Genomic DNA, 27,389 nt, shown 5'->3' on the forward strand with positions numbered 1-27,389 from the left:
ACATTTACAATGTAAGGATAAACTATTTTTAATATCAGAGATAGTAGTAGATTGAAGTTTATTAAATAGCCTAGGATATATAGATGTTGTTTCAACAATAGAAAGTCTACCATCAAACTCTGTAAATTTCGCAATGCCCCTTTCATACAGTCAGACTATTGGGAAACTGTGACTGTTAAATTCAACTCAATTCTTGAAACAATCTTCCAGATGTCCTTTAATGAAACATTCCTGGAATCTAACTCCAAACCAGCCATTGCATCACGAGAGAAATTACCGTAGATTTTGAAATTAGTTCTGAGTTGCTTTCCTCCTAGTTATTCAACAAATAGGAGAGGTATCCAGCTCAGGAGCTCTAAATTATCACAAGCTGAAGCATCTTGGATATGATCATTATCTTGGCATTGTAAATGATCAAAATTTCCTTGATTACTTGTTCCTTGATTACTGTTCCCAAACTCCCTGCAAGGAGGAGGAGGAGGATTGCAAGCCTCCGGACTGAGCCGTATAGAGCGCAGGACCCAGGACCCAGGACCTAGGAGGAGCGTTGTCGACAGACTCTGAACCCAAAGTCCCTTCCAGTAATGAATCTGCCCGGATCACATATGAATCCATGGGATCAACAACTGGCATTGATATCCATGGAACAGTACAGCTTTTCCCTTTCTCTTTTTCCCCATCATCCAAACGATGGAAAAATTGGCATAAGGAGTGCACACCTTAGGAGTGCAGCTCTGCTGCTTGCCGTTTCTTAAGCCCCCAGTGCTCAGATGACATTGGCATCGGTGGGGAGCAGGATGGTAATCACGGCTCACCACTCAGGCCTCCAGAAACTGGACTGAAAAGGTGCATTCCCCAATACACCAAGAATTATGAATATTGCCCAAAATTAGTTACAAGAAAACCAAGAAAAAAGTAGAGAAGAGATGACTTTATTAGGATAAATAAATGTCTAAAGATACTAGCTTTTGGGGCTTTTAAGGTCCCTTCCTCAGGCAACATACTACCAAAATTGTATAGGCCATACTGTTTAGAAATATATGCCTTAGTAAGGTTAGCTATAGTATACATCAATCAAATCACATTACCAAAAAGAGCCATAAAAATATACAAAAGTACTCTACCAATTCTTCAAAAAAAGCCAGTGTCCAAACAAAATAGTTATGTATATAATGATCTTGACTGAGGAAGTGAAATTACAAAGAAACCTCCGCTCAGCAAACAAAGCACTACTAACAATCCCTTCAGTAAAGTCAGCAAAATTAACCCAAGTGAGAGAAAGGGCTTTATCATTGGCTGGGCCCATACTATGGAACACGATGCCCCCTGAACTCAGATTACAGAATAATCTCAAAACTTTTAAGAAAAATTTAAAAACATAGCTCTTTAAAAAAGCCTTCACTAAAGAGTGTGGAGGGTACAGAATTAAAGTACAGAGTAATGCAGATGAGAATGAATTTACTCAATCCTACATTTAAGAAGTAATATCTCAAAGAGATAGTAACTCAATAATATACCTGGACTTGACCAACATTACTCAAATAAAGATTTTATTTATGAAATTGTAACCGAACTTTATTGGCACCTGTTAGAACGTACGATATCCTAGATTTACTAACCTTAGTCTATGTGCCTATTTGTAAACCGTTGCGATGGTATATAACTTAGCGACGGTATAGAAAAGTTTTTAAATAAATAAATACCTTTATTAGAGACTCAGAAAAAAATATATAATTGAACATATTGACAATTTGTCAAATTAGTCCAGAGAGCACAGCCCCAATGGACATTTCACTTCTGTTTATACTGAAATCATAACCTTATGTAACCCGGGCACCTTTCTGGATTCCCAGTAAGCCCTGAGACAATACATGTTAGTGCAGTTAGAGAGATAATTAGGGGGAGGGTCCATTCATTGGCAGCCCCTTCCACTGCAGGTCCGGTAATGGATATCCCCTGCAGGAGGTTTTATAGCAGAGCTTCACAAAGGGCTCTGGAGGCAGTTTGAGGGGAAGGTTGGAGATTTTTCTGAGTTGCATTTGTGGCCTACTGGGGCCTTGGAATCCATCCGAGATCCTCCAGTGCAGGTATAAGTTCCACTGCTGTTCTCTCCTCCAGAGGTGTAGAGTGGTTGTCCATGGACTCATTTGGATTTTTGCACATTTTCCTTGGTAGGAGCCTTGCTGAATTCCTGGGCCCTTCCGAGATTCAGGGAGTAGGAAACCCTGTGTTCAGGATACTCAGAGATAGGGAAGACCTGCCTCTGAAGTGGTGGTGACCCATTGCAAGGGATCTCTGGTGTTATTTACTTTTGGGGAACAGAAGAAGTTAATTTTGGAAATCTGGGAGGAAGCATCTTTTTTGCCCTTCTTCCCACCCATCTATGGACCTGCAAGACCTGCAGTTCCATCTAGGATCTCTCCCATCAGGGTTTCCTATCGAGACAAAGGACATCTGTGAGTAAGAACCCATCTACCAGAGAAGACACCTGTCCAGAGTCTTCACAACCCCTGACAAGAGGGAGAGAGAAAATCACTCTCTGTGCAGAGACAGTTTTTGCCATCTGGGAACAGTTTTCCCATCCACTAAAAGGTGCTCTGACAAAAAGGGGATCACTACTTAACCTAAGCCAGGAGGATGGCTGAATTCCCGGTCTGTAGAAAAGATTCTTGCATGAATAGAGGAGCAAGATTTGTACTAAAGAGTCAGAAAGACTGTGATGCTGTCAATTATATTCATTATGCCATCAATCCATCATTTTCTACAGTAAAGTTATTATTTTGGACACTAATCCAGTGATCCCTGTGTCTTCTGTGGGCACACAGAGTATAATAATTCACCTCACCCAGAGAATTCAAGAGAGGAAGTCAATCACCTCGCACTGGGACTTCAAAGGACCCCTTTCTTCCCCCAGTTGAAAGGATCTACACCTTGGGAGTTAAGGGAAGAAGAAGAAGAGCTAGGCAGTGTCTCTACCATCAAAGAAATGATAAATAACTTTATAGCCCCACCTGTGTCGAGTATGCACATTGGGTTGGCGTTACACTTAATAGTGTCAAATATCAATGAAGGAATCCAACAGTTACAACTACTAATAGAAGGGGAGTGAACCCCCTCCCCAACAATTGCAAAAATGGAACAAAATCTATTATTTGATGTTTTTATATTCTCTATAGGTCCCTTTGTTTTCAGTTGTTATTTTATTTTTCCCGGTAATTTATCCATGTTCATTACAAGAACAAAAACAAGAGAAAGCAATGGAAAAAAAATGAGTCACCATTTTTCAAGATAAGTATCATTTTTGCTCTTTTTGTAATAAACTGATACATTTCTGGGAAAAATAAAAACTGAAAACAAAAGTTCCTAATACTCTATTATGACTTGTGAGCACATCTTTGAGCCTATGATACCTAAAATTTATTTGATTTAATTAAATGTCTTTTTTCCAGACTGCTATACAATGCACAGTACTGTTTAAATAATTCAGACACATTCTGACAACAATTTCTATTGCCTGCATTACGCAAAAGCTTCCACAGAAGTGAAAAGAAAATGAACTATGTTAAACTCTTTTTCCTGTTTCCTAGAAACAGTAAAAAGTTGGGGCTGACTCAGTAACTCAGGCAGTACTGCAGCCTGATTGGGATCACTTGTTGTGAGCCTGTGGCCTGATTCCAACCCCCATCCCCAATATGTTTTGAATTGGCCCTGTTGGGCCAAGCAGCACCAATCCCCCAAACCCCCACAAAAAAGTGAAATTGGGGGGGGGGGGAATCACAGATCACCCCAATCCATTCCATTCCCATTTTTTATTTTTGAATACAAGCTTCCCTGTCGCCCACCCGCATTCACAATACCCTGTATCCCTATCAACAATCCCCTGCCAGGAGCGAGATAACCACTTACCCACTCCCAGCGCTGTTCTGATAAGCTGAACCTTGACCCCCTTTGTATTTTTAATGTAAACCGCTTTGTTCAAATAGAAAAATTTAAGCAAAAGCTATCCACAGCTTTCACTTTCAGCACTTGTCTTATAGAACTGCTCTGAAAGCTACAGGAGCGGGTAAGAGGTTACTTCACTTCTGGAAGGGTTTTTCATGGTCTGGGGTGGGGGGGTACAAGGTATTGTGATTGGGAGGAGGGGCGGTGACATGGAGGTTTAGCCAGTTACAACAGAAAATCTATTGTTTGCCAGGAAACTTTGACTTGACTCAGAATGCTCCCAGAATGCCTCTTTTTTTTCCAGCTAAATTATAGCCGGATAATGACTTATCCGGCTATAATTTACCAGGCTAAGTGGCTAAATATTCAAAAAGTTGATATTTAACCAGATAACTTGTACATTGAGTAGAAGAGTAGCCTAACAGTTAAAGCAGCTGGCTATAAGTCATGGTAGCCACAGTTCAAACCTCACCACTGCTCATTTCATCCTCCATTCTCCCAGGTACAAGCTCAGCTTATGAGCCCTCTAGGGACAGGGAAATAACTACAGTACCTGAATATAGTCCACTTTGAAGCACCTGCATATAGACATTGCTAAATAGATAAACAGTATTTATTTGACGAAAGACTTCTTAGGAAATTAAAAAGTCATGGGATAGGCAGCAGAATACTATTGTGGATTGAGAACTGGTTAAAAGATACAAAAAAGAGAATAGGACTAAATGGCAAATTTTCCTAATGGAGAAAAGTGAATAGTGGAGTGCCCCAGTGATCTGTTTTGGGACCACTGCTTTTTAATATATTTATAAACGACATGGAAATGGAAACAATAAGTGAGGTGATCAAATCTGTAGATGTCGCAAAGTTATTCAAAACTGTTAAATCACAAGAGGATTGTGAAAAATTGCAAGAGGGCATTACAAAACTGGGAGACTGGGCATGCAAATGGCAAATTAAATTTAATGCAGACAAGAGCTAGGTAATGCACTTAGGGGCGGATTTTCAGAGCCCTGCTCGCCTAAATCCGCCCAAATCCGGGCGGATTTAGGCGAGCAGGGCCCTGCGCGCCGGTGAGCCTATTTTACATAGGCCTACCGGCGCGCGCAGAGCCCCGGGACTCGCGTAAGTCCCGGGGTTCTCCGAGGGGGGCGTGTCGGGGGCGGGCCCGGTCGTCGCGGCGTTTAGGGGGCGTGTCGGCAGCGGTTTGGGGGCGGGTACGGGGGCGTGGCTACGGCCTGGGGCGGTCCGGGGGCGTGGCCGCGCCCTCCGTACCCGCCCCCAGGTCGCGTCCCGGCGCGCAAGAGGCCCTCTGGCGCGCGGGGATTTACGCCTCCCAGAGGGAGGCGTAAATCCCCCGACAAAGGTAAGGGGGGGGCTTAGACAGGGCCGGGCGGGTGGGTTAGGTAGGGGAAGGGAGGGGAAGGTGAGGGGAGGGCAAAAGGAAGTTCCCTCCGAGGCCGCTCCGATTTCGGAGCGGCCTCGGAGGGAACGGGGGTAGGCTGTGCGGCTCGGCGCACGCCGGCTATACAAAATCAATAGCCTTGCGCGCGCCGATCCAGGTTTTTAGCAGATACGCGCGGCTCCGCGCGTATCTACTAAAATCCAGCTTACTTTTGCTTGCGCCTGATGCGCCAGCAAAAGTAGGCCAATTCGCGCTATTTGAAAATCTACCCCTTAGAGAAGAGTAACCCAAATTATGGCTACACAATGCAAGGTTCCACATTAGATGTCACCACTCAGGAAAAGGATCTAGGTGTCATTGTTGAAAATATGTTGAAATCTTCTGCTCAGTGTGCAGCAAGAAAGCAAATAGAATGCTAGGGATTATTAGGAAAGAAATGTAGAATAAAACAGATAATATTATAATGCCTCTCTATCGTTCCATGGTGCAACATCATCTTGAGTATTGTGTGCAATTCTGCTCACCACATCTCAAAAAAGATAAAGCAGAATTAGAAAAGGTACAAAGAAGGGCGATCAAGATGATAAATGGGATGGAACAATTCCCTTATGTAGCGTGGAAAAAAGATGGCTGAGGGGAGATATGATAGAGGTCTATAAAATAATGAGTGGTTTGGAACAAGCAAACATTAATAAGTTGTTTACCTTTTTGAAAAGTACAAAGACCAGGGAACACACAATGAAGTTACTAAATAATACTTTTAAAACTAAGAGAAAATATGTTTTTACTCAATACATAATTAAGCTCTGGAATTTGCTGGCAGCGATGTGGTGAAAGCTATTAGTGTAGCTGCATTTAAAAGGTCTTTAAGATCATGAGAGGTCTTGAACGAGTAGATGTGACTCGATTATTTACACTTTCGAATAACAGAAGGACTATGGGGCACTCCATGAAGTTAGCAAGTAGCACATTTAAGACTAATCGGAGAAAATTCTTTTTCACTCAACGCACAATAAAACTCTGGAATTTGTTGCCAGAGGATGTGGTTAGTGCAGTTAGTGTAGCTGGGTTCAAAAAAGGTTTGGATAAGTTCTTGGAGGAGAAGTCCATTAACGGCTATTAATCAAGTTTACTTAGGGAATAGCCACTGCTTTTAATTGCATCAGTAGCATGGGATCTTCTTGGTGTTTGGGTAATTGCCAGGTTCTTGTGGCCTGGTTTGGCCTCTATTGGAAACAGGATGCTGGGCTTGATGGACCCTTGGTCTGACCCAGCATGGCAATTTCTTATGTTCTTAAAAAGGTTTGGATATGTTCCTGGAGGAAAAGTCCATTAACCATTATTAAGAGAGAGTTGCAGAAATCCACTGTTTATTACTGGGATAAACAGCTTGGAATCTATCTACCCTTTGGGATCCTGCCAGGTACTTGTGCCCTGGATTGGCTACTGTTGGAAACAGGATATTGGGCATGATGGACCTATGGTCTGACCCAGTATGGCATGTTCTTATGTAAATATTTGGATTAACTGACCCAGACTGGATCTTGTACTGTGTTCTCCTATGCTGTATAGTTTTACTCTCCAAAAATGTAAGTCAGGTTACTATTTTCATTTTACTTAAGAATATAAGAACTGCCATGCTGGGTCAGACCAAGGGTCTATTGAACCTAGCATCCTGTCTCCAAGAGTGATGTATCCAGATATCTAGAAAAAATCTGGCAGATCCCAAAAAGTAAATCCATTTCTTGTTGCCCACTTCAGGGGATAAACAGTGGCTTTCCCCAAGTCTACACCAAGCTAATAATTATTTATTGTTTTTTCCTCCAGGAACATGTCCAAAACTATTTTTAAATTCTGCTATGCTATTTGACTGGACCATATCCTCTGGCAACAAATTCCATAACTTAATTGTGAGTTGAGTGAAAAATACATTCTCCAGTTTCTTTTATATCTCTACCTGTTAATACAAGGACCAGTGGAAACTATCTAAAAAAGTAAATAACCGTTCCTTGTTTATCTGTTTCCTCTGACTCATGATTTTATAAACCTCTATCATATCCCTTCTCAGTCATCTCTTTTCCAAGCTGAAGAGCCGTAATCTGCTGAGCTTTATCATTTTTGTTACCCTTCTCTGTATCTTTTCTAATTCTTTTTTGAGATGGGGTGATCAGAAATCAACATAAAGGTGCGATCATTCATAGATCTACACAAAGGCATTGATTTCTCAGTTTTGTTCATTCCTTTCCAAATAATTGTTAACATTCTATTTGAACAAAACCCTGCATATACTTTGAACTGGAATTAATTAGCATATTGCAGGGAAGTCCTCAACCTATCAATTTGCCAGAACCATCAAACGCCACCATCCAGAGTTTAGCTATCACTTAGTTTTTGGGTACTTGCCAGGTTCTTATGGCCTGGATTGGCCACTGTTGGAAACAGGATGCTGGGCTTGATGGACCCTTGGTCTGACCCAGTATGGCATGTTCTTATGTTCTTATGAAACAGTACTTCCATAAACTGGAACTAGGATTTTCTTTTATAATTATTTTATGAAATGCAGAGTGCTATGATTGTTTAACATGCTTGTTCTGAAACCTATGCAGTTAACTCTAGTTAATAATTAAGTCCCTGAAACCATGTTTTGCATCTTACCAAGAATAAATGAAAGTAACTTGTTTTTCAAACTTTTGCTAAGACATTGTGTATGGACAACCAGAACAAGATTCTGGGACATGGGTAAGACAGACACAAGAAGACAGACAGGGCCAGGCAGAAAGACAAGCAGGACGGGCTAAAGAGATATCATTGCTGGGTGTCGACGAGATTTCCCGCCACGAACCCTTTAAATAGGGAGATGTCGGGCATACGCCTAGGGGGAAATATGGAGGTAGTGTTTGTACCGCGCTGCAGGTCAGCAATGGGCGAGTGAAGCCGCTCACAGAGTCGACCCATGAGCGGTGAACATAACAGTCCCCTCCTTTTAAGCACCCTCCCCAAATTTCCTGTCTTCGGCTTCCGGGGAGGCATCAATGGTACAACTTTACCATCTGGGGACTTGGAGAGCTGGATATGAGTTGCAGGTATTCCTTGGGTTTCTGGTGGTCATAGAGAAGCCTCCGCTGAGTGATTCTTTTGGGCCGGCATGAATCCTTCAGTGAGAGAGAAACGTGGCTTACATATGTCAGGAAAAGGGAAAGTCAATGTAAATTCACAGCTAATTTGCCCAAACAATTGCATTCACTTTTTGTATGTTTTTTAATTTTTAATTTTATTTAAATATCAAAAAATGTAATGTAGTTTATCAAGTACCGCATCAGCAAGCCTGTCAGCGTGTCTCTATGTATGTTAAGAGACCGCCTGGTCTATTCAATCATTTGCGGTATATTTTCGGAATTAAACTTGCCTCCTTACAAACTATCTTTAGTTAAAAAATCACTTAGAAAATATACAGGAGCGGTAAATCTGGAGGGTCAGGTGATGTAGACTGGAGTTGGGTGACTAGAGGCACGGACTGGGTGGCACAATGCGCCTGGCTGGAGAGACCCCAATGATTGATCTGTAATGTGGCCCAGCCAATAGTTGGTTGGTGGAGTCTGAGCCAGGATAGTCCGAGAACGACAGGATTGGTTGCTTTGGGTAGCACATAGAACTTGAGATTTTCTCGATGTGAACCGATCTGCATGGTGATAGGCAAGGTGGCCATAGTCATGTGACCAGGCAAAGGCTCACCATATAAGGAAGAGTTAACACAGTGTTAAGCTCAGGTTGTGAACCCTTGGGCCGACGGGAGGATGGAATTCCTTAGGAGCGAGGTCCGAAGGTTCTCCCGTCAGGTGGCGAGGCTGAGCAGAAGATGTGACCAGCGGACCCTTAGCACTGGAGACTGTGGCAACAGTGGGAGCGGAGGAAGAGTCGAGACGAGGAGCTGTGTCTTCACCAGTGGAAGTCCACGGTTCCCCCAGGAGGAGCCCGTAGGAACCCAGACCGCTGGGACTTAGGTGGACCTTTGAGAGGTCAGGTGACGGTGCAAGGGCTGACTGGAGCTTCGCCCTGGAAGCCCGCGTCCCCCCCGGGAGGAGCCCGTAGGGACCCGGGCCGCTGGGACTTAGGTGGGCCCTTGGAGATGGTAGTCTTGAAGGAGTCCTAGGTCGAGTGCCAAAGGGTCGTCGCTCACCAGTCCGAAGTCGTACACCAGAGAATCACCATTTGCCAATCCGAAGTCAGGAACCAGAAACACCAAGATGGAACAGGAACAGGATCCAAAGCTCAAGGGACTCACCGAAGCAAGCAGACTAGACAGCGCTGATGGACGTTGCCAAGTCACTGGATGAGCAGAGGAAGCTGCCTTTTATACTTCCCCTGCTCTGGCTGATAGAGAACAGGTGAAGCCATTTAAAGGGATTGGGTCCCTTTAATTCTGTGGAGGAGGCGTGGCCTCGCGCCTAAGGATGGCGGCGGCCATTTTGGATTTCCCCCGCGGAGGGGAGACGCCGCTGGGAGGAAGCAGGACGGCTTCCCCTGCAAAGAGCAGCACCGGAGGCCGCACGGGCATGACGGCCCGAGTCAGAGCCCTCCCCCGGGGCTCCCGCGGTGAAGGAACGCCGCGAATTAGGTAGGGGGCCGTGGTCGTGGGGCGCCATGGCCGCGGAACACAACACACAGGGTGTGGTCAAACTAGTAGTAGGACACCCACACTGGTGCAACCACAATTCCTGAATAAAGTTTCCCCCAGCTCCAGAGACTAGTAAAGCTTTCAGAGTCTAGTAAAGCTTTGGTTTGAATAGAGTGTTCATTGAAGGCGAGAGACACCAGTATCACCAGTTGTGGAGAGGAAGCTGGATGGTCGAAAATGGTCTTCCCAACTATGCTTCTGTTCATGGCATTCCCTGGTTTCTCGGGACAATGCCTAGCGAAATGACCCTGACTTGCACAGTAATGACAGACATTATGCAGTCTTCATCTCTGTTTCTCTTCTAAAGAGAGCCATGTGCTGCCCAATTGCATGGATTCTTCAAAGGCGACAAGCCTCGCAGGGTCTGAGACTGGCTTCAGGGGATTCAGAAGCATAGGAGCCACATGAATAGATTGAGGAGAAATCTTTTCTCAAGCTTGTTCCTGAAATCTTAGATCAACTTGGATAGCCAAGGCAATAAGTGCTTCTAGAAAAAAAGGATGAACTGGCAGCTCGGGACCTTCCTTCATTCTTCCAGATAATCATATTTCTAACTGTGATAGGTTTAATGAAACTGTTTAAAGGACATTGCTGTGATCTGATATTATGTGACTGGCTGTACTTGTGGACATTGTCACAAAAACCATCCTCAGATGATAGGACCTTGTAACTCCAGGCTTTATCCTTGTCACACTATAAATCACATTTAAGATGGAAGATAAATCAACACCTAGCTCTCCAGGAGCAATTACACCAAATGTGCCCTATCTACCTCCCAGATGGGACTAAGTCCCTTGGTCTGGGTTTCCTTATCCCCTCCTAAGCGGACTGTCTCTGGGATTTGTTCAACTTCCCTGTTTCTCCTGTAGCAGAGACTGTCCTTTCTCTTTCTGTTTATTGTCCTCCAGTTTTCTAGCCCCCCACTCAGATGGGGGGTGTGAGGGCTTGGCTCCTCCCTTTCCCCAAGCTCTACGCAAGTCCACTCTTGTTTAGTTTCCCATTCTTCTCGCCTTGGTGCCTTTCAAACAATCAAGCTCTATTTGTTACGATCTGGCAGTGAACCCTTGGTCCGAGGTAGAGTCAGTGCTACCTAGGAGAGTAAACTCTCTAGGTCCCTACCGTCGGAAGGTGAGACCTGGTGATGTAGACGTGGGAATGAAGACTTCACCCTGGAAGCTCGTGATTCCCCCAGGAGGAGCCCGTAGGAACCTGGCCGCTGAGACTTAGGAGACTCCCTGGAGACCGAAGAAGATCTGGATGCAGGCGCCTCCTACAGGTCGTGTAGTCCAGATGGCTGACGCCTCCAGCAGGTCAAAGTTGATTCAAGTGAAGCTCTTCGGAGAAAAGTCTGTCTGAGGGACTAAGCCAGAAGACTGGTCGGAAGCCGGTCCAGGGGTCGAAGCTAGAGATTGGTCGGAAGCCGGTCCAGGGGTCAAAGTCAGAGAATGGTCGGAAGCCGGTCCAGGGGTCGAAGCCAGAGGATGTTCGGAAGCTGGTCCAGGGGTCGAAGCCAGAGAATGGTCGGAAGCCGGTCCAGGGGTCGAAGCCAGAGGATGGTCAGAAGCCAGTCCAGGGGTCGAAGCCAGAGGAAATCCATCCAACGAGGGGAAAACCAGGAACAAGGACTAAGACAAACAGGAACCAGATGAGCAGGCTGCGGACCAAGAACTCAAGGCACAAGACCAAGAGCCAAGATACCAAGGCAAGGTCTGAGGAGCAGACCTTGCCTCAAATACAGGGCACCAGGAAGAAGTCCTGAAGCGGAGCCATGACCATTTCCTGTCATGGCCCCTTTAAATCACATCAGCAGCCGCGCGCGCGGCTCTAGGAGGCCCAGCGGGGGCAGAATCAGCTGAACGGCGGCCATATTGGATTCAGCATGCTGTGAAGAAAATCTCAGCGATGGCTGCCAGCTCCTGCAGCCATCCCAGGAAGGGCCCGACGTCGCGGGTGAGTGGTCGGTCCTGGTTGCGGACTGCCGCAGCCGGCGGCCATAACAGTACCCGCTCCTTTAGGCCTCCCCCTAGAAGGCTTGGGCTTTCCTGGGTGATCCAGATGGAAATTGTGTAGATGGTTCTTATCCAGAATATTCTTAGCAAGTTCCCAGGAATTCTCCTCAGGCCCAAATCCCTCCCAAGTTAGGAGATATTCCCACTTTCTGCCACGTCTCCGAACATCGAGAACCTCACGAACCTGGTATATAGGGCCTTCCTCTACTGTGGGCGGCGGAGCAGCAGGCACCTTCCGAGTAGGCCAAGTAAGAACCAAGGGCTTCAAAAGAGACCCGTGGAAATAATTGTGGATTCTTAATGTGGCAGGCAGACGAAGTTGATAGGTCACTGGACCCAGCTGCCGCAGCACTGGGAAGGAACCAATGTAGCAAGGAGCAAGTTGCATGGATGGAACCCGTAGACGAATATGCCTGGTGCTAAGCCACACCTTTTCTCTTGGGCAGAAACGAGGAGCTGGTCTTCGGTGCTTGTCTGCAAATTTTTTCGTGGTACGAGCCGCCCGTAGGAGCATTTGCCAAGTATGCACCCAAAGTCTTTTCAATTGTGCTGCCATTAGCTGTGCTGCAGGTGAGGGAACTGGCAATGGCAGCGGTAAAGGTGGCCGGGGTTGGCGACTGAAAACAATCTGAAACGGAGAAGCCCCAGTCGAAGTACAAGCATGAGAGTTGTGGGAAAACTCGGCCCAAGGAGGAAGCACTGCCCAATCGTCCTGACGGGTGTTAACATATAAACGTAGAAATTGTTTCAAGGTACGATTAGTCCGTTCCGCTTGACACTGGCTTGTGGATGGAACGCCGTGGTAAAGTCCAGAGAAATACGAAACTTCTTGCAGAGAATGGACTAATATCGGGCCGTGAATTGCGGACCGCGATCTGATGCAATGTGCTGTGGCAGGCCATGGAGGCGGAAAATATGAGACATGAATAGTTGGGCCAGGCGGGGAGCAGATGGGAAGAAGGGTAGCAGGGTGAAATGTGCCATTTTGGAGAATCGGTCCACAACGACCCATATTACAGTATTGCCCTCAGAGGGTGGACGATCCACGATGAAATCTGTGGAAATGTGAGTCCATGGCTTCGTGGGCGTAGGAAGCGGTTGTAAGAGACCCCAAGTTTTCCCTGTAGGAATTTTATGCTGGGCGCAACTTGTGCAAGAGTCAACATACGCTCGAATATCCTTGCGCATCTCAGGCCACCAATAATATTGCCGAAGAAGATTCAGCGTCCGGTCACGTCCTGGATGTCCAGCCAACTGGGAGTCATGTGCCCAGGCTAGCACCTTGCTACGGAGCCTCTTTGGCACCACCGTTGTCCCCAGTGGTACCGTAAAGGTAGCAGAGAGGATCAAATTGTATGCACCTCGTAGGTCCAATTTTGAGAACACCCTGGCTCCCTGTAAGCGGTCAAAGAGTTCAGCTATTAATGGCAATGGATAGCGGTCCTTTATAGTAATAGCATTAAGCCCCCGAAAAATATTTCATTAAAGTGCTGGAAGACTGCATGAGCATTAGTTGGACCGAACGGCATGACGAGGTATTCATAATGGCCGTCCCTGGTGTTAAAAGCCGTCTTCCACTCATCACCCTCTCGTATCCTGATCAAATTGTATGCACCTCGTAGGTCCAATTTTGAAAACACCCTGGCTCCCTGTAAGCGGTCAAGAGTTTGGCTATTAATGGCAATGGATAGCAGTCCTTGATAGTAATAGCATTAAGCCCCCGAAAATCGCTACAGGGTCGCAAAGTCCCGTCCTTTTTCCCAACAAAGAAAAAACCAGCCCCGGCTGCGGATTTTGATTGTCTGATAAATCCTTTCTTGAGATTGTCCTGAATATATTCAGCCATAGCCCGAGTCTCCGGGACGGATAAGGGATAAACTCTTCCATGAGGCGGAGTGGATCCAGGGACTAAATTAATGGCACAGTCAAATTCTCGATGTGGAGGCAAAATGTCAGCGGCTTTCTTGGAAAATACATCCGCAAACTGATTGTAGTGAGCAGGCAATCCCCCCAGGATAGAGGTGCACAAATAGCTACAGGAAGAGGTTGTTCCTTTAAGGCAGGTTTCATGGCATGCGGTACCCCAATAAGTTAATTTCAAAGATGTCCAGTCGAATTGTGGGTTATGGCGTTGCAGCCAGGGAATACCGAGAACGACCGGGTGGATAGCTTTCTGGATGACATATAGAGAAATTTGTTCCGTGTGGTTAGGTGCAATGAAGCAATCCAGGGGAACCGTTTGGTGTGCAATTCTTCCTGGTAAGGGGTCTCCGTGGATAGAAGAGATAGTTAGCGGTCTTGGGCATGGACGGATAGGAATAAGCAATTGTTTCACAATATCTTGCAAGATGAAATTTCCTCCGGCTCCAGAATCTACTAGAGCCAGCGTGATGAATTTCTGACCTCCGAGGCAAAAGGTAACCGGCAATGAAAGTGGAGGGGCTGGTAAAGTGATGCCTAGGGTTATTCCCCCGGAGGTCCCTAAACTTTGTAATTTCCCAGGACGTAAAGGACAGCCAGCAATGAAATGACTCGAACTTCCACAATATAGGCAAAGGCCAGCCTTGCAACGCCTTTGTCGCTCTTCTGGGGAGAGAGGACCATGTCCTAACTGCCTAGGTTCTTTCATAGTTCCTTCAGAGAAGGATGAAGTATGGGGAACTGGAGAAGAAGCGTTTGGAGAACAAAGGGGCTGTCCTATGCCTGCTTAAATCCAGAGTCTCTCGAACTCTTTCTTGCAGACGGCGGTTAATTTTAGTTGCCAGTTCAATGAGGGCGTTCAATGAAGAAGGGAGTTCCGAGCTGCCAGCTCGTCCTTAATTTTAGCGGATAGTCCTTCAAGAAAGATGGTCCGAAGAATGCGTTCCTCCCAATGAAGTTCAGAGGCTAAAGTTCTGAATTCAATCGTATAGTCAGTGAGCGTACGTCCTCCTTGACGGATATGAAGCAGATCGACCCCCGCGGCTGCCTCTTTACCGGGTTCCTCAAACACAGTTTTGAATAACTCCAAAAAATGAGGAAAATCCTATAGAACGGGATCTGAACGATGCCACAGCAGAGAGGCCCAAGCCAATGCCTTGCCTTCTAACAGGGACAAGATGTAAGTCGTTTTCGTCAAATCATCTGGAAAGAGATTAGCTTGAAGACTGAAATGCATGTTGCATTGGTCGAGAAACCTCAGACACAAACGAGGTTCGCCAGAGTAACGTGGCAGTGCCGGTAGAGGAATTACTGGACAGGGGTATGTCAGTATTACAGATGCTGTTGGTGTTGGTGGAGGACTGGTTTGAGCTGCGACCACTGCATCCAGGCGAGCGTGGAGTTGACCGATGGAAAATGCCAAGGACTCCGATATCCGCTGTTGCTCCAACATCCTTTGGGTGAGACCTGGACGGACTTGCAGATCAGAGGCCTCTACCGGGTCCATGGCCTTGGTATTCTGTTACGGATCTGGCAGTGAACCCTTGGTCCAAGGTAGAGTCAGCGCTACCTAGGAGAGTAAACTCTCTAGGTCCCTACCGTCAGAAGGTGAGGCCTGGTGATGTAGACGTGGGAATGAAGACTTCACCCTGGAAGCTCGTGATTCCCCCAGGAGGAGCCCTTAGGAACCCGGCCGCTGGGACTTAGGAGACTCCCTGGAGACCGAAGAAGATCTGGATACAGGCGCCTCCTGCAGGTCGTGTAGTCCAGATGGCTGGCACCTCCAGCAGGTTGAAGTTGATTCAAGTGAAGCTCTTCGGAGAAAAGTCCGAAGTCAGTCCGAGGGACTAAGCCAGAAGACTGGTCGGAAGCCGGTCCAGGGGTTGAAGCCATAGATTGGTCGGAAGCCGGTCCAGGGGTCGAAGTCAGAGAATGGTTGGAAGCCGGTCCAGGGGTCGAAGCCAGAGGATGGTCAGAAGCCGGTCCAGGGGTCGAAGCCAGAGGAAATCCATCCAACAAGGGGAAAACCAGGAACAAGGACCAAGACAAAAAGGAACCAGGTGAGCAGGCTGCGGACCAAGAACTCAAGGCACAAGACCAAGAGTCAAGATACCAAGGCAAGGTCTGAGGAGCAGACCTTGCCTTAAATACAGGGCAGCAGGAAGAAGTCCTGAAGAGGAGCCATCATCATTTCCTGTCATGGCCCCTTTATATCACATCAGCAGCCGTGCGCGTGGCTCTAGGAGGCCCAGTGGGGGCGGAGTCATCTGAGCGGCAGCCATCTTGGATTCAGCATGCCGCGAAGAAAATCTCAGCGACAGCTGCCGGCTCCTGCAGCCGTCCCAGGAAGGGCCCGATGCCGCGGGCGAGTGGTCGGTCCTGGTCACGGACCGCCAAGGGCCGGCGCCATAACACTATTCATTTTCTTGGGTCCCTAGGTTGACCCCCCTCCCCCTTCTGAAGCTAATATGATGCATGAATACCCCATCACATATTACACCAAGGTATTACTATCCCATGGGATCAGGGCCCTATGCCATCTAAATAGGTGCTCGAGTCTGGGATTCTGAATAAACCACTAGAGGCCACTATTCACATAAGACAGTGCTTCCTTGTGGCTGAGCCTATATCTAGGTGGACCTTTAGGTTGCCTGGAGGTCATCCTTGGATGGGAGGATGATGTCAGGCCACAAAATACTCTGGCAAGACCTGATCTGGTGTCTCCCTGGTAAGGGGCTGGTGGCTTAAGCATAGGCAGGGTCAGAGAGTTGCTTGTCTGGTACATAGCTCCACCCCTGAGGACCCAAATTAGTCCTTAGGGGTTCAAAAGGGATTGCTGAGGAACTTGAGGGCTAGATGCCGAGATTAGTTCAACAGTTTGACCTGTTTGACCTGTGAGTCCTCATACCCATGTATCTGTGAGTAGAAGAGTACTAAGGAAGTCTTAAACTATTGTGAAGTTTGTCTATGTCAAGTATGTAGAAGATTGATATAACTGTACCTTGGACTGTGTCTGCATTATCCCTATCCTTACCCTGTAGAACTGTAAGTCAGGTTATTATTTTCACTCTGCTTAACTATCTTTGAATAAAACATTGAAAATACTTTTTACTGGAGATGACTCATATATTACAGGAAAGTCCTCAACCTAACACCCAAGCATGATCATCTGAGAAAAGGAAGGGGCAGCAGAAAGTACTAAGAGCCTGATTTTCAAAAGCATTTACACAATTAAAACTGGGTTTTACATATGTAGCACTTTATCCACATTAAGTGGCTTTTGAAAATTGTTGCAATAGTGTGATACATTTTGAAAATTCACCTGTAAGGGTATAAGGTGAAAACCTATAAAAACAATAAAGTCAAAATTTGTTTCTATCTGAAACTGTGGGAAAACAGGTGAAATACTTACAGCTCATCCAAGCAATCTGTTGGTTGTCTCAACCTGTGTCCCTGAAGAAGGTAGTCATAAATTTCATGATTCTGCACTCCCGGGTAAGGTGTCATTCCCCTGGTCGCTATCTCCCACACTGTTACGCCAAATGCCCACTACAAAAAGAATACATGTAAAACTAAGAAGATATTTCCAGAAGGGATGAATGTATTTTTTCATTAGAAAATTACATTTCTGAAGATCATTTGGCATTTTTTACAAGCACTGATCATTTCAACCATGTTAACAAACACCAGAGTTGGAAATGACATGCGAAGTTGAACTTTAATTCAGTCTTTGTAAAATATTACAGCAATTTTATTTAGAAGAAATTAAGAATTCAGTATGCTGGTCATACTTGCCCTTTTCAGTGTTGTATTTCAAACTGGACGACACAAAAACCAGAAAATGGCAACCAAGTTATGATGCTTCCTGCTCCCCTCCTATGAGTTAATAATGCATTACACACAGGGCCGGTGCAAGGGTATTAGGCGCCCTAGGCGAAACGTCAGCTATGCCGCCCCCCCCCCCCCCCACACACAATTAACTTACATTGTGCATTAATGAAAATAACGAAGTCTGTATTTATAACAGAACACTTATTTGACATTTTTATGCCATGTAAACCATTGAGATGATTTGTCTTATCGACGGTATAGAAACTTTATAAATAAATAAATAAAAATAAATAAAATAAACATAAACCAAAGCTATACTTGTTGCTCAAACAAAAAAGCAGACACATCACATAATATTAAATAATTAAAATGGCAGTCAATCAAGAAAAATAAACTTAAAAAGCCATCTTTACTTACCCCCTCCAGCAGCTCTCTTACTCCTCTTCCATGCAGGCTGTAGTACACACCAGAAGCAGCAGTAGTGGCTAAGCTCTATACTCATGGTCCTCTTCCTTAAGGCCCATGTCTCTCACACACACACCATATCAGTCATGCCCCCATGACCAGTTTCTGTCTCTCACACACCAATCATCTCCCAAACAGTCTTTGACAAACATACCAGTCACCTTCCTGAACAGTTTCTCTCATGCCATACACACACAGGCTTCCCATTCCCGTGTTCCACTTACATATATGGGCTTCTCACTCTCATAATCACTTTCTCTTTCTCACACACACTCACCAGTCTCTCACTCTCATGCTTGTTCTCTCCACATGCACAGGCTTCTCATTCCCATAATCACTTTCTTTCTCTCACACACATACACAAACACACACACCAGTCACCTGATCTCTCTCATGCATACACACACAGAGGCTTCCCACTCCCATGTTCTCTTTCAGATATACAGGCTTTTCACTCCCATGCTGTATCTCACACACTCCTAGCTTTCTCACTCCCATGCTCACTCTTCACATGCACAGGCTTCTCATTCCCATAATCACTTTCTTCCTCTCTCTCACATACACACAAACACACACCAGTCACCTGTTCTGTCTTACATATACAGGCTTCTCCCTCCCATGCTGTGTCTCACACATACCCAGGTTCTCACTCCCATGCTCACTCTCTTCACATGCACAGACTTCTCATTCCCATAATCACTTTCTCTCTGTTACACACATGCTCGCTCTCCAGGTGCACAGGCTTCTCATTCCTTGAATCACATTCTCTCTCTCTCACATTCACATACACACCAGTCACACCGTCACCTTACCAACCAGTCTCTCTCTCATACATGCACACACACACAGGCTTCCCACTCCCATGCTCTCTCTCACATAATCAGGCTTCTCACTCCAATGCTTTCTTTCACATACACCCCCGCAACACCAGGCTTCTTACTCCCATGCTTTCTCACATACCCAGAGTTCTCACTTCCATGCTTTTTCTCTCTTTCATACACACACACACACACACACACATCAGTCATATCCCTGACTGTCTCACACTCTCACACATCAGTCATCTCCTTGAGCAGTCACTTTCATTGTCTCTCACATATACACATACATCAGCTCTCTGACCAGTTTCTCTCAATCACACACACATGCTCTCGATCAAATACATTCTCTCACTTACACACAGGCTCTCAATCACACACACATTCTCTCAATCACACACAGGCAGGCTGGCTGCTTCTCTCTCTTTCTCTCACTCACTTCCTCCCCCCCCCCGCACAAATGGTAGCTGCAGCAGCCTCCTCCTCAGCCCCCGCAGGCCAAAAAGGAAGAATCCCATCGGCTGCGGGAGGCTCATGCTGCTGACTCCTTTCCCGATTACCGGCTGCTTCAATTGCTCGGGGGCTGATGCTGCTGTCGCCGCTATTTTTTTCATGCGGCACCGCTCTTTCTCCTTCCCGCGCATCACTTCCTGTTCCGGGTCAGGGGGGGGGGGGCGGGAGGAAGAAAAGGGCAGCCGCGGATGCCACAGCTTTTTTTTTTTTTTTTGCACTGCTGCCGTTCCCGCTGGGCTTGAACGTGCTGATAGCCCGGCGGCAACGGCAGCAGGGAAGAAAGAGCAGCGGGAGAGACCGGGAGCACGCGAACCGCTGGGGGAGGTCAGATGGGTCTTTTGGGGCGGGCTGCCGGCAGCGGCTCTTTTATTTTTATCGGGGGGGTGGCGGCTTAATGCAGCTCTTTTCATTTTACCGGGGCAGCGGCTGAGCGCGGCTCTCTTAATTTTACCGGGGCAGTGCCGCCCCCGGGAAGCTGGCGCCCTAGGCGACCGCCTAGTTCGCCTAGTGCTTCCGCCGGCCCTGATTACACACCCTCACTGGAGAAGATTTTTTAACCAAATGTTGGGGCGGATTTTCAGAGCCCTGCTCGCCTAAATCCGCCCAAAACCGGGCGGATTTAGGCGAGCAGGGCCCTGCGCACCGGTGAGCCTATTTTACATAGGCCTACCAGCGCGCGCAGAGCCCCGGGACTCGCGTAAGTCCCGGGGTTCTCCGAGGGGGGCGTGTCGGGGGCGGGCCTGGTCGTCGCGGCGTTTAGGGGGCGTGTCGGCAGCGTTTTGGGGGCGGGTACGGGGGCGTGGCTACGGCCCGGGGCGGTCCGGGGGCATGGCCTCACCCTCTGTACCCGCCCCCAGGTCGCGTCCCGGCGCGCAACAGGCCCGCTGGCGCGCGGGGATTTACTTCTCCCTCCGGGAGGCGTAAATCCCCGGAGAAAGGTAAGGGGGAAATGTAGACAGGGCCGGGCGGGTGGGTTAGGTAGAGCAGCGGTTCTCAACCTGGGGGTCGCGACCCCGGTGGGGGTCGAACGCCCACAACACAGGGGTCGCCTAAAGCAGGGTCCCCAACCACCGGTACCGGGCCATTGGGGTTTTTTGCCGGTCCGCGGCTATTTTTTCTGCCAGTCGCGTTTTTTCAGGCTTGTTGGGCGGGACTTGTGCTCTGAATCAGGGCGGACTGTAACAGAGCACAAGTTGGGCGGGACTTGTGCTCTGTTACAGTGATTGGCTGCTGCTGCTGCGATGAAGCCTGTCCATAGCAGGCGCACCCTATCCCTATATTGCAGCAGTAAGCCAATCAGAGCAGGAGCTGCAAGCCTTGTTGATGCATACGTCGGGAGCACATTTTGTGGGCAGACCCAGCCAGCACAGCATCGCACGTGGGCGGAACGGGAAGACCAGCAGCACAGCGTTGGAGAAAAACAGCAAAGGAATCCAGAGTGTGCAGCTACAGCCAGGTATCAGGAGGGAAGGAGTTAGTATGTTGGGAGAGGGTAATGAGTGTGTGGGGGCCGGGGATGTACTGGGGGGAATGAGTGTGTGGGGGCTGGGGATGTACTGGGGGGAATGATTGTGTGGGGGGCCAGAAATGTGCTTGGAGAGGGTTAGGAAGGTGGGAATGAGTGTGTGGGACCAGAGATGTGCTGGGGAGGGGGAATGAGAGTGTGTGGGGCCAGAGATGTGCTGGGAGGGAGGGAGGGGGAATGAGAGTGTGTGGGGCCAGAGATGTGCTGGGGGGGGGGGAATGAGAGTGTGTGGGGCCAGAGATGTGCTGGGAGGGAGGGGGGGGGGGAATGAGAGGGGGTGGGGCCAGAGATGTGCTGGGGGGGGGGGGGGGAGGGGAGGGGAGGGGAGGGGGGGGGGAATGAGTGTGTGGGGCCAGAGATGTGCTGGGGGGGGGGAATGAGTGTGTGGGGCCAGAGATGTGCTGGGGGGGGGGGGAATGAGTGTGTGGGGCCAGAGATGTGCTGGGGGGGGGGGAATGAGTGTGTGGGGCCAGAGATGTGCTGGGGGGGGGGAATGAGTGTGTGGGGCCAGAGATGTGCTGGGGGGGGGGAATGAGTGTGTGGGGCCAGAGATGTGCTGGGGGGGGGGGGAATGAGTGTGTGGGGGGCCAGAGATTTGCTTGGAGGGGGCTGGGGAGAGGGGTATGAGTATGTGAGGGCATTAACTGCTATAAAAAAATAAAATGTTTCAATCTCATGTGTTTTGGGCTTGTTTTTTTGGAAAAAAGTGCTTGTTCGTTCATGAAAACCTGGCAACACTGCCGGAGCCGCACGGGCAGGAAGGAGGAGGCGCTTCAGCTGCGTGCAGAAGAGGAGCAGCGGGCCGGGAAGACTAGGGCCGCTGCAGAGCCCATCCTGTGGCAACCCGTAAAGAAGAGGCCCAGAGGTAAGAGAGAGGTGTGTGCGAGTATGAGATGAGTTGAGAGACTGTGTGTGTTTGCAGAGACAGCATGTGAGAGCCTCTGTGTGTGTGAAAGAGACAGCATGTAAGAGTGAGAGCCTGTGCTTGAGCAAGGCAGCATGTGGGGGTGTGAGAGAGCCTGTGTGTGAGACTCAGACAGCCTGTGCCAGTGAGAGCCTGTGTATGTGTGTGTGAGAGAGAAATGCATGTGAGAATGAGAACCTGACTGTGTGTTTGAGGGAAGAAGACAGGTGGAGAGAAAAGAAATAGAAAAAAAGGCAATATTAAAGGAAATGGCAAAAAATTAGAAAGGGAAGCAGATGTAAAAAAAAACCATTTTATTTTTTTATAGCAGTTAATGCCCTCACATACTCATACCCCCCTCCCCACCCCCCTACAAGCAAATCTCTGGCCCCCACACTCTTTCCCCCCTCCCTAACCCCTCCTAGCACATCTCTGGTCCCCACACTCTCATTCCCCCCCCTCTGTAACCCCTCCGAGCACATCTATGGCTCCACACACACTGATTCCCCCCTCCCTAACCCCTCCTAGCACATCTCTGGCCCCCACATACTCATTCCTCTCTCCTCAGCCCCCTCCAAGCACATCTCTGGCCCCTCACACACATTCCCACCTCTCTAACCCCTCCGAGCACATCTCTGGCCCCCCACACGCTGATTCCCTCCTCCCAGCACATCTCTGGTCACCACACTCTCATTCCCCCCCTCCGTAACCCCTCCGAGCACATCTCTGGCCCCCCACACTCATTCCCACTTCCCTAACCCCTCCGAGCACATCTCTGGCCCCCCACACACTCATTCCCCCTTCCCTAACCCCTCCGAGCACATCTCTGGCCCCCCACACACTCATTCCCCCCCTCCAAGCACATCTCTGGCCCCCCACACACTCATTCCCCAGCCCCCTCCCAGCACATCTCTGGCCCCCACACTCATTCCCACCTCTCTAACCCCTCCAAGCACATCTCTGGCCTCCCACACACTTATTCCCCCTCCCTACATCCTAATTCCTCCCCTCCTGCTACCTGGCTGTAGCTACACACTCTGGATTCCTTTGCTGTTGCGCTCCAATGCCGTGCTGCTCTTCCCGTTCCGCCCATGTGAGATGCTGTGCAGTGCTGGCTAGGTCTGCCCACAAAATGTGCTCCTGACGTGTGCATCAACAAGGCTTGCAGCTCCTGCTCTGATTGGCTTACTGCTGCAATATAGGGATAGGGTGCGCCTGCTATGGACAGGCTTCATCGCAGCAGCCAATCACTGTAACATGATTCAGAGCACAAGTCCCGCCCAACAAGCCCAAAAAAAACACGACTGGCAGAAAAAATAGCCCAATTAAAAGCAACCCGCGAATCGGAAAAAAAAACCACGAATGACTACAAAAAGAAGCCCAATCTCGTGGTAAATAAGCGAGGTTGGCAACACTGGTGCCAATAGCAGCAATCAGCGCCTCCCCAATAGCCACGTGGCAGCAGTGGCAGTAATTAGATTAATTGTTTGACTCAGCTGGAGGTGACAAAGTATGAAGTGGGATGTGAAATCAGCTTGATCTGGTGGAGAATTAGGATTGCTGTTACACATGAACTGTATTTGGCAAACATTAAATTAAACTTATTAAAGGGAGCCAGGATAATCAATTGAAGCCTGCAGCTGAGGACTGATTCATTATGACTCATGTAGAAATTAGTGCATTTTCCAGATTAGTCTGCATAACACAATTCTCAACATTCAGCATTATTTCTGCCGCATAGAGTTTTATCTGAGAGGCTCTGAGGTTGTGAGGGAGCCAGTAAGAGTGAGAGCATGAGTGTGTATGAGAAAATCCAGGGGAGTAAGAGTGTGTGTGAGTGGGGGGGGGGGAGAGAGTGTCTTACACCCTGAGAGTGTGTCAGTGTCTGTGAGAGGTTATGGTGCATATAAGAGCATGAATGTGTATGTATGTGACAGTATATGTGTGAGAGAGAATGGACATGTGAGTATGTGTGTGAGAGAGAGAGAGGATAACCTCCTAATCCTCGACAATATCAGGGTGACTGGAAATCAAGAGCTCCCATGTATGGACAGCAGGGGCTTTTTAAAATCCTTATTAGTTTTAATTATTGTGTGTTATTTGATATATGTGCTGTTTTTAAATATTTTATTGGTGTTTGGGAAATTATAAAAATGTATATGATTTTAATTAATAGAAATTCTATTTATCAGTAATTTTAAAGTATTCTTTTATTAGTATGGTTTTACTATTATAACTGATGCTTTATGTTTCTTAATTGTATTGTTTTATGAGGAATGGTGGTTCTGTTTATAAATGTCATAATAAATAAATATGCACTAAAATCCAACCCCATCCATAACCCCGCCCCCATGACCAAAGCCCCACCCTCGTCCCGCCCTCGCCCCGCCCTGCGAGGGCGGGGCGAGGGGTCACCGCAACATGAGGAACTGTATTACGGGGGTCACGGCTTTAGAAAGGTTGAGAACCACTGAGGTAGAGGAAGGGAGGGGAAGGTGAGGGGAGGGCGTTAGAGGATTCCCTCCAAGGCCGCTCCGATTTCGGAGCGGCCTTGGAGGGAACAGGGGTAGGCTGCGCGGCTCGGCGCGCGCTGGCTATACAGAATTCATAGCCTTGCGCGCGCCGATCCAGGATTTTAGTGGATACGTGCGGCTCCGCGCGTATCTACTAAAATCCAGCATACTTTTGCTGGCGCCTGATGCGCCAGCAAAAGTACGCCTATTCGCGTTTTTTTAAAAATCTACCCCGTTGTGTCCTACAGTTTGAAAAAAACACTTCTAAGCAAGCCTCCACATAAAAACAGAAAGTTTACTGTTAGTAAATGGATGGCCAACTTCGGTCCTTGAAAGGCAGAAACAGACCAGGTTTTTAGGATATCACAACAAATATGCATAAGACAGATTTACATGCAATAGAGGCAGTACACACAGATCTATCTCATGCATATTCATTGTGGATATCCTGAAAACCTGACCTGTCTGTGGCTCTCAAGAACCGGAGATGGCCACCTCTGTATTAGTGCACAGAGGACATCCACCAAATAGCAGTTTTTGTCATACAGTGCTAGCCTGACTTTCAGTGAATTACATAGTAATATGCAACAGGTTTAAAAGGGAATGCATTTATTCTACCCACCCCCACGTACCACATCACTTTTGGTTGTGTAGATTCGATCAGCAAGGCTCTCAACTGCAATCCACTTCACTGGCATCTTGGCTATGCGTCCCTGCCGGTAATAATCTCCACTGTAAATCTTCTTGGACAAGCCAAAGTCTGCCACGCAGACAGTCATATCATCACGTAACCTGTCATTTTACACAAGCAAAACTGTGAGAAACAAAAATGGAACTGTTGCATGGATAAGCTGCGTAGCAACCCAGCACATTCAACTATATCTCTGATCTGCAGATCAAAAGAATCAGGCCAATGAGAAACATTCAGATGGGTTAGCCAGTGTTGGCAAGTGAACTTTTATACAAAGTTCATAGTTACTTTAAATGTTTTACTGACTTGTGAAAGAGTGTATAACTTTTACCCACTAAAGGGGAAAGGAAGAAATAATCAGGCCATATTTTTTGGTAGAGAAACACGAGTTTTCTGCACAAAACCTTTTTATTATTGCCACTACTATTTATAATAATTCTTTGGAATTTGAAAAATGCAAGTGTGGGATTTTTTTTTTTGCTTAATTGCTCTCGCATATCAGAATTTAAATTTACAAACCCCATCTGTTGCCTCTTAAGCCTAAACAGCAATGTCAGGCTCTTACAATTTGAACAGAAAGGGACTGATTTTCAAAAGCATTTACACGTTTAAAACTGTGTTTTACACGTGTAAATGCACTTTAACTGTGTAAGTGGGCTTTTGAAAATTGTTGCAATATGTGCTATTGAATTGTCAATAGGTTTTACCTGCATCAAGGGCACTTAATTTGGATAAATGGCTTTTGAAAATTGCTATGATAGTATGTTACATTTATATGCATACTTCCTTTGAAAATTCACCTGATAAGTCATTGCTGCTTTTTTTTTTTTCTTTTGGATTCTTTGTTTTAAAGTGATTCCTAGTGGCAAATAAAACATAATTAAGCAGACCTAGACAAATGGTGCTTACTTATCCAATCCATTGCTAATTGTAAGAAATGAAAGTGGCTCACTGCAGGGACAAGATGGGTGGGCAGAAGAGGAACTCTAGGGCACAGTACATTGCATGGGCAGGGAGAGAAGCAGAAGCCAGCTCATGCTCCTCGTGCTGCTGGCACTGATAAGAGAAACACCATCAAAGGCAAGTCCACAGATGCAACATCCAGCAACACTTGCATCTCTAAGAAAGAACTGTACCACTTTAAAGTGACCCAGAAAAGAAAAAACAGCTGGTTTGGGAGACAAGCAAGCATTAAGTCTCTTTAATACAGGGCTTCCAAAACTTTTAGCCAATTTGATCCCACTTTAGCACTTGAAAACTCACACGACCCATAAACATGACAACAACAAATCAACTCTCACTTGCCCTGCACTCCAGCTGATCCCCTCTTAACCTCCACCCTCTCAAGTTGATCCTGTCTCTCAACCCCTACCCCAGAGGACCCTTCTCCTCTAGCAGGTCCCCTCTTCTACCCCCATCTCCACTCACCACACCAGGCCATCCTTTCTCTTTCATCGCCTACAGCCCTTCTTATATTCCCAAAGCTCATCCCTTTCTCACCCCCAAGTCTTTCTTAAAACCCCCAACTGTCATCCCCTCCCACTCACCCTCTTCCCTCTTCCCACTCATCTTCCACCCCCATTCTCTAACATCCTAGTCTCACTTCTTCCCTTCAACTCTTCTTTCACATCCCATAGCTGATTCCTTCTCACCTCCAGCTTCTCTCTTACATCCCCCAGTTCATCCTCTGTCATTCCCCCTCTCTCACTATTCATAGCCAATCCCTCCTATCTGATCCAATCCTCAAAACCCTCCTGATTTCTCCCTTCAAATTACCCCATCTCCAAAAACTTTCTCAGGACAGGATCAGTGACAACATTTTCTTTTTGGCCTGGGCCAAAGGTGAATAAAAACACCTTTGGCCCAGGGAAGAGAAGATAGACTGATGATGGGGCAATATTTTTCTCTTGGGTAGGTTCGGTGGAGGGTGAGGAGAGAAGAGAAGTAGCAATATCCACTGGTCCATGCACACTGAGCTCTTAAGAACATAAGAACATGCCATGCTGGGACATACTAAGGGTCCATCAAGCCCAGCATCCTGTTTCCAACAGTGGCCAATCCAGGCCATAAGAACCTGGCAAGTACCCAAAAACTAAGTCTATTCCATGTTACTGATGCTAGTAATAGCAGTGGCTATTTTCTAAGTCAACTTAATTAATAGCAGGTAATGGACTTCTCCTC

General features: G+C 47.2%; 1 protein-coding gene across 1 annotated transcript in view; it reads right to left on the bottom strand.

The window, feature by feature from the left end:
- Nucleotides 1-27,389, bottom strand: part of MERTK (MER proto-oncogene, tyrosine kinase) — a 609,785-nt gene that overhangs the window by 28,323 nt on the left and 554,073 nt on the right. The window contains exons 17-18 of the mRNA XM_029594310.1: nt 25,150-25,309; nt 17,361-17,497 (exon numbers count right to left, since the gene is read on the bottom strand). Coding sequence (XP_029450170.1) covers nt 17,361-17,497; nt 25,150-25,309 — 297 coding nt within the window. The remainder of the gene's footprint in view (nt 1-17,360; nt 17,498-25,149; nt 25,310-27,389) is intronic.

Source organism: Rhinatrema bivittatum, chromosome 3, assembly GCF_901001135.1.
Source record: "Rhinatrema bivittatum chromosome 3, aRhiBiv1.1, whole genome shotgun sequence".
Taxonomy (NCBI): domain Eukaryota; kingdom Metazoa; phylum Chordata; class Amphibia; order Gymnophiona; family Rhinatrematidae; genus Rhinatrema; species Rhinatrema bivittatum.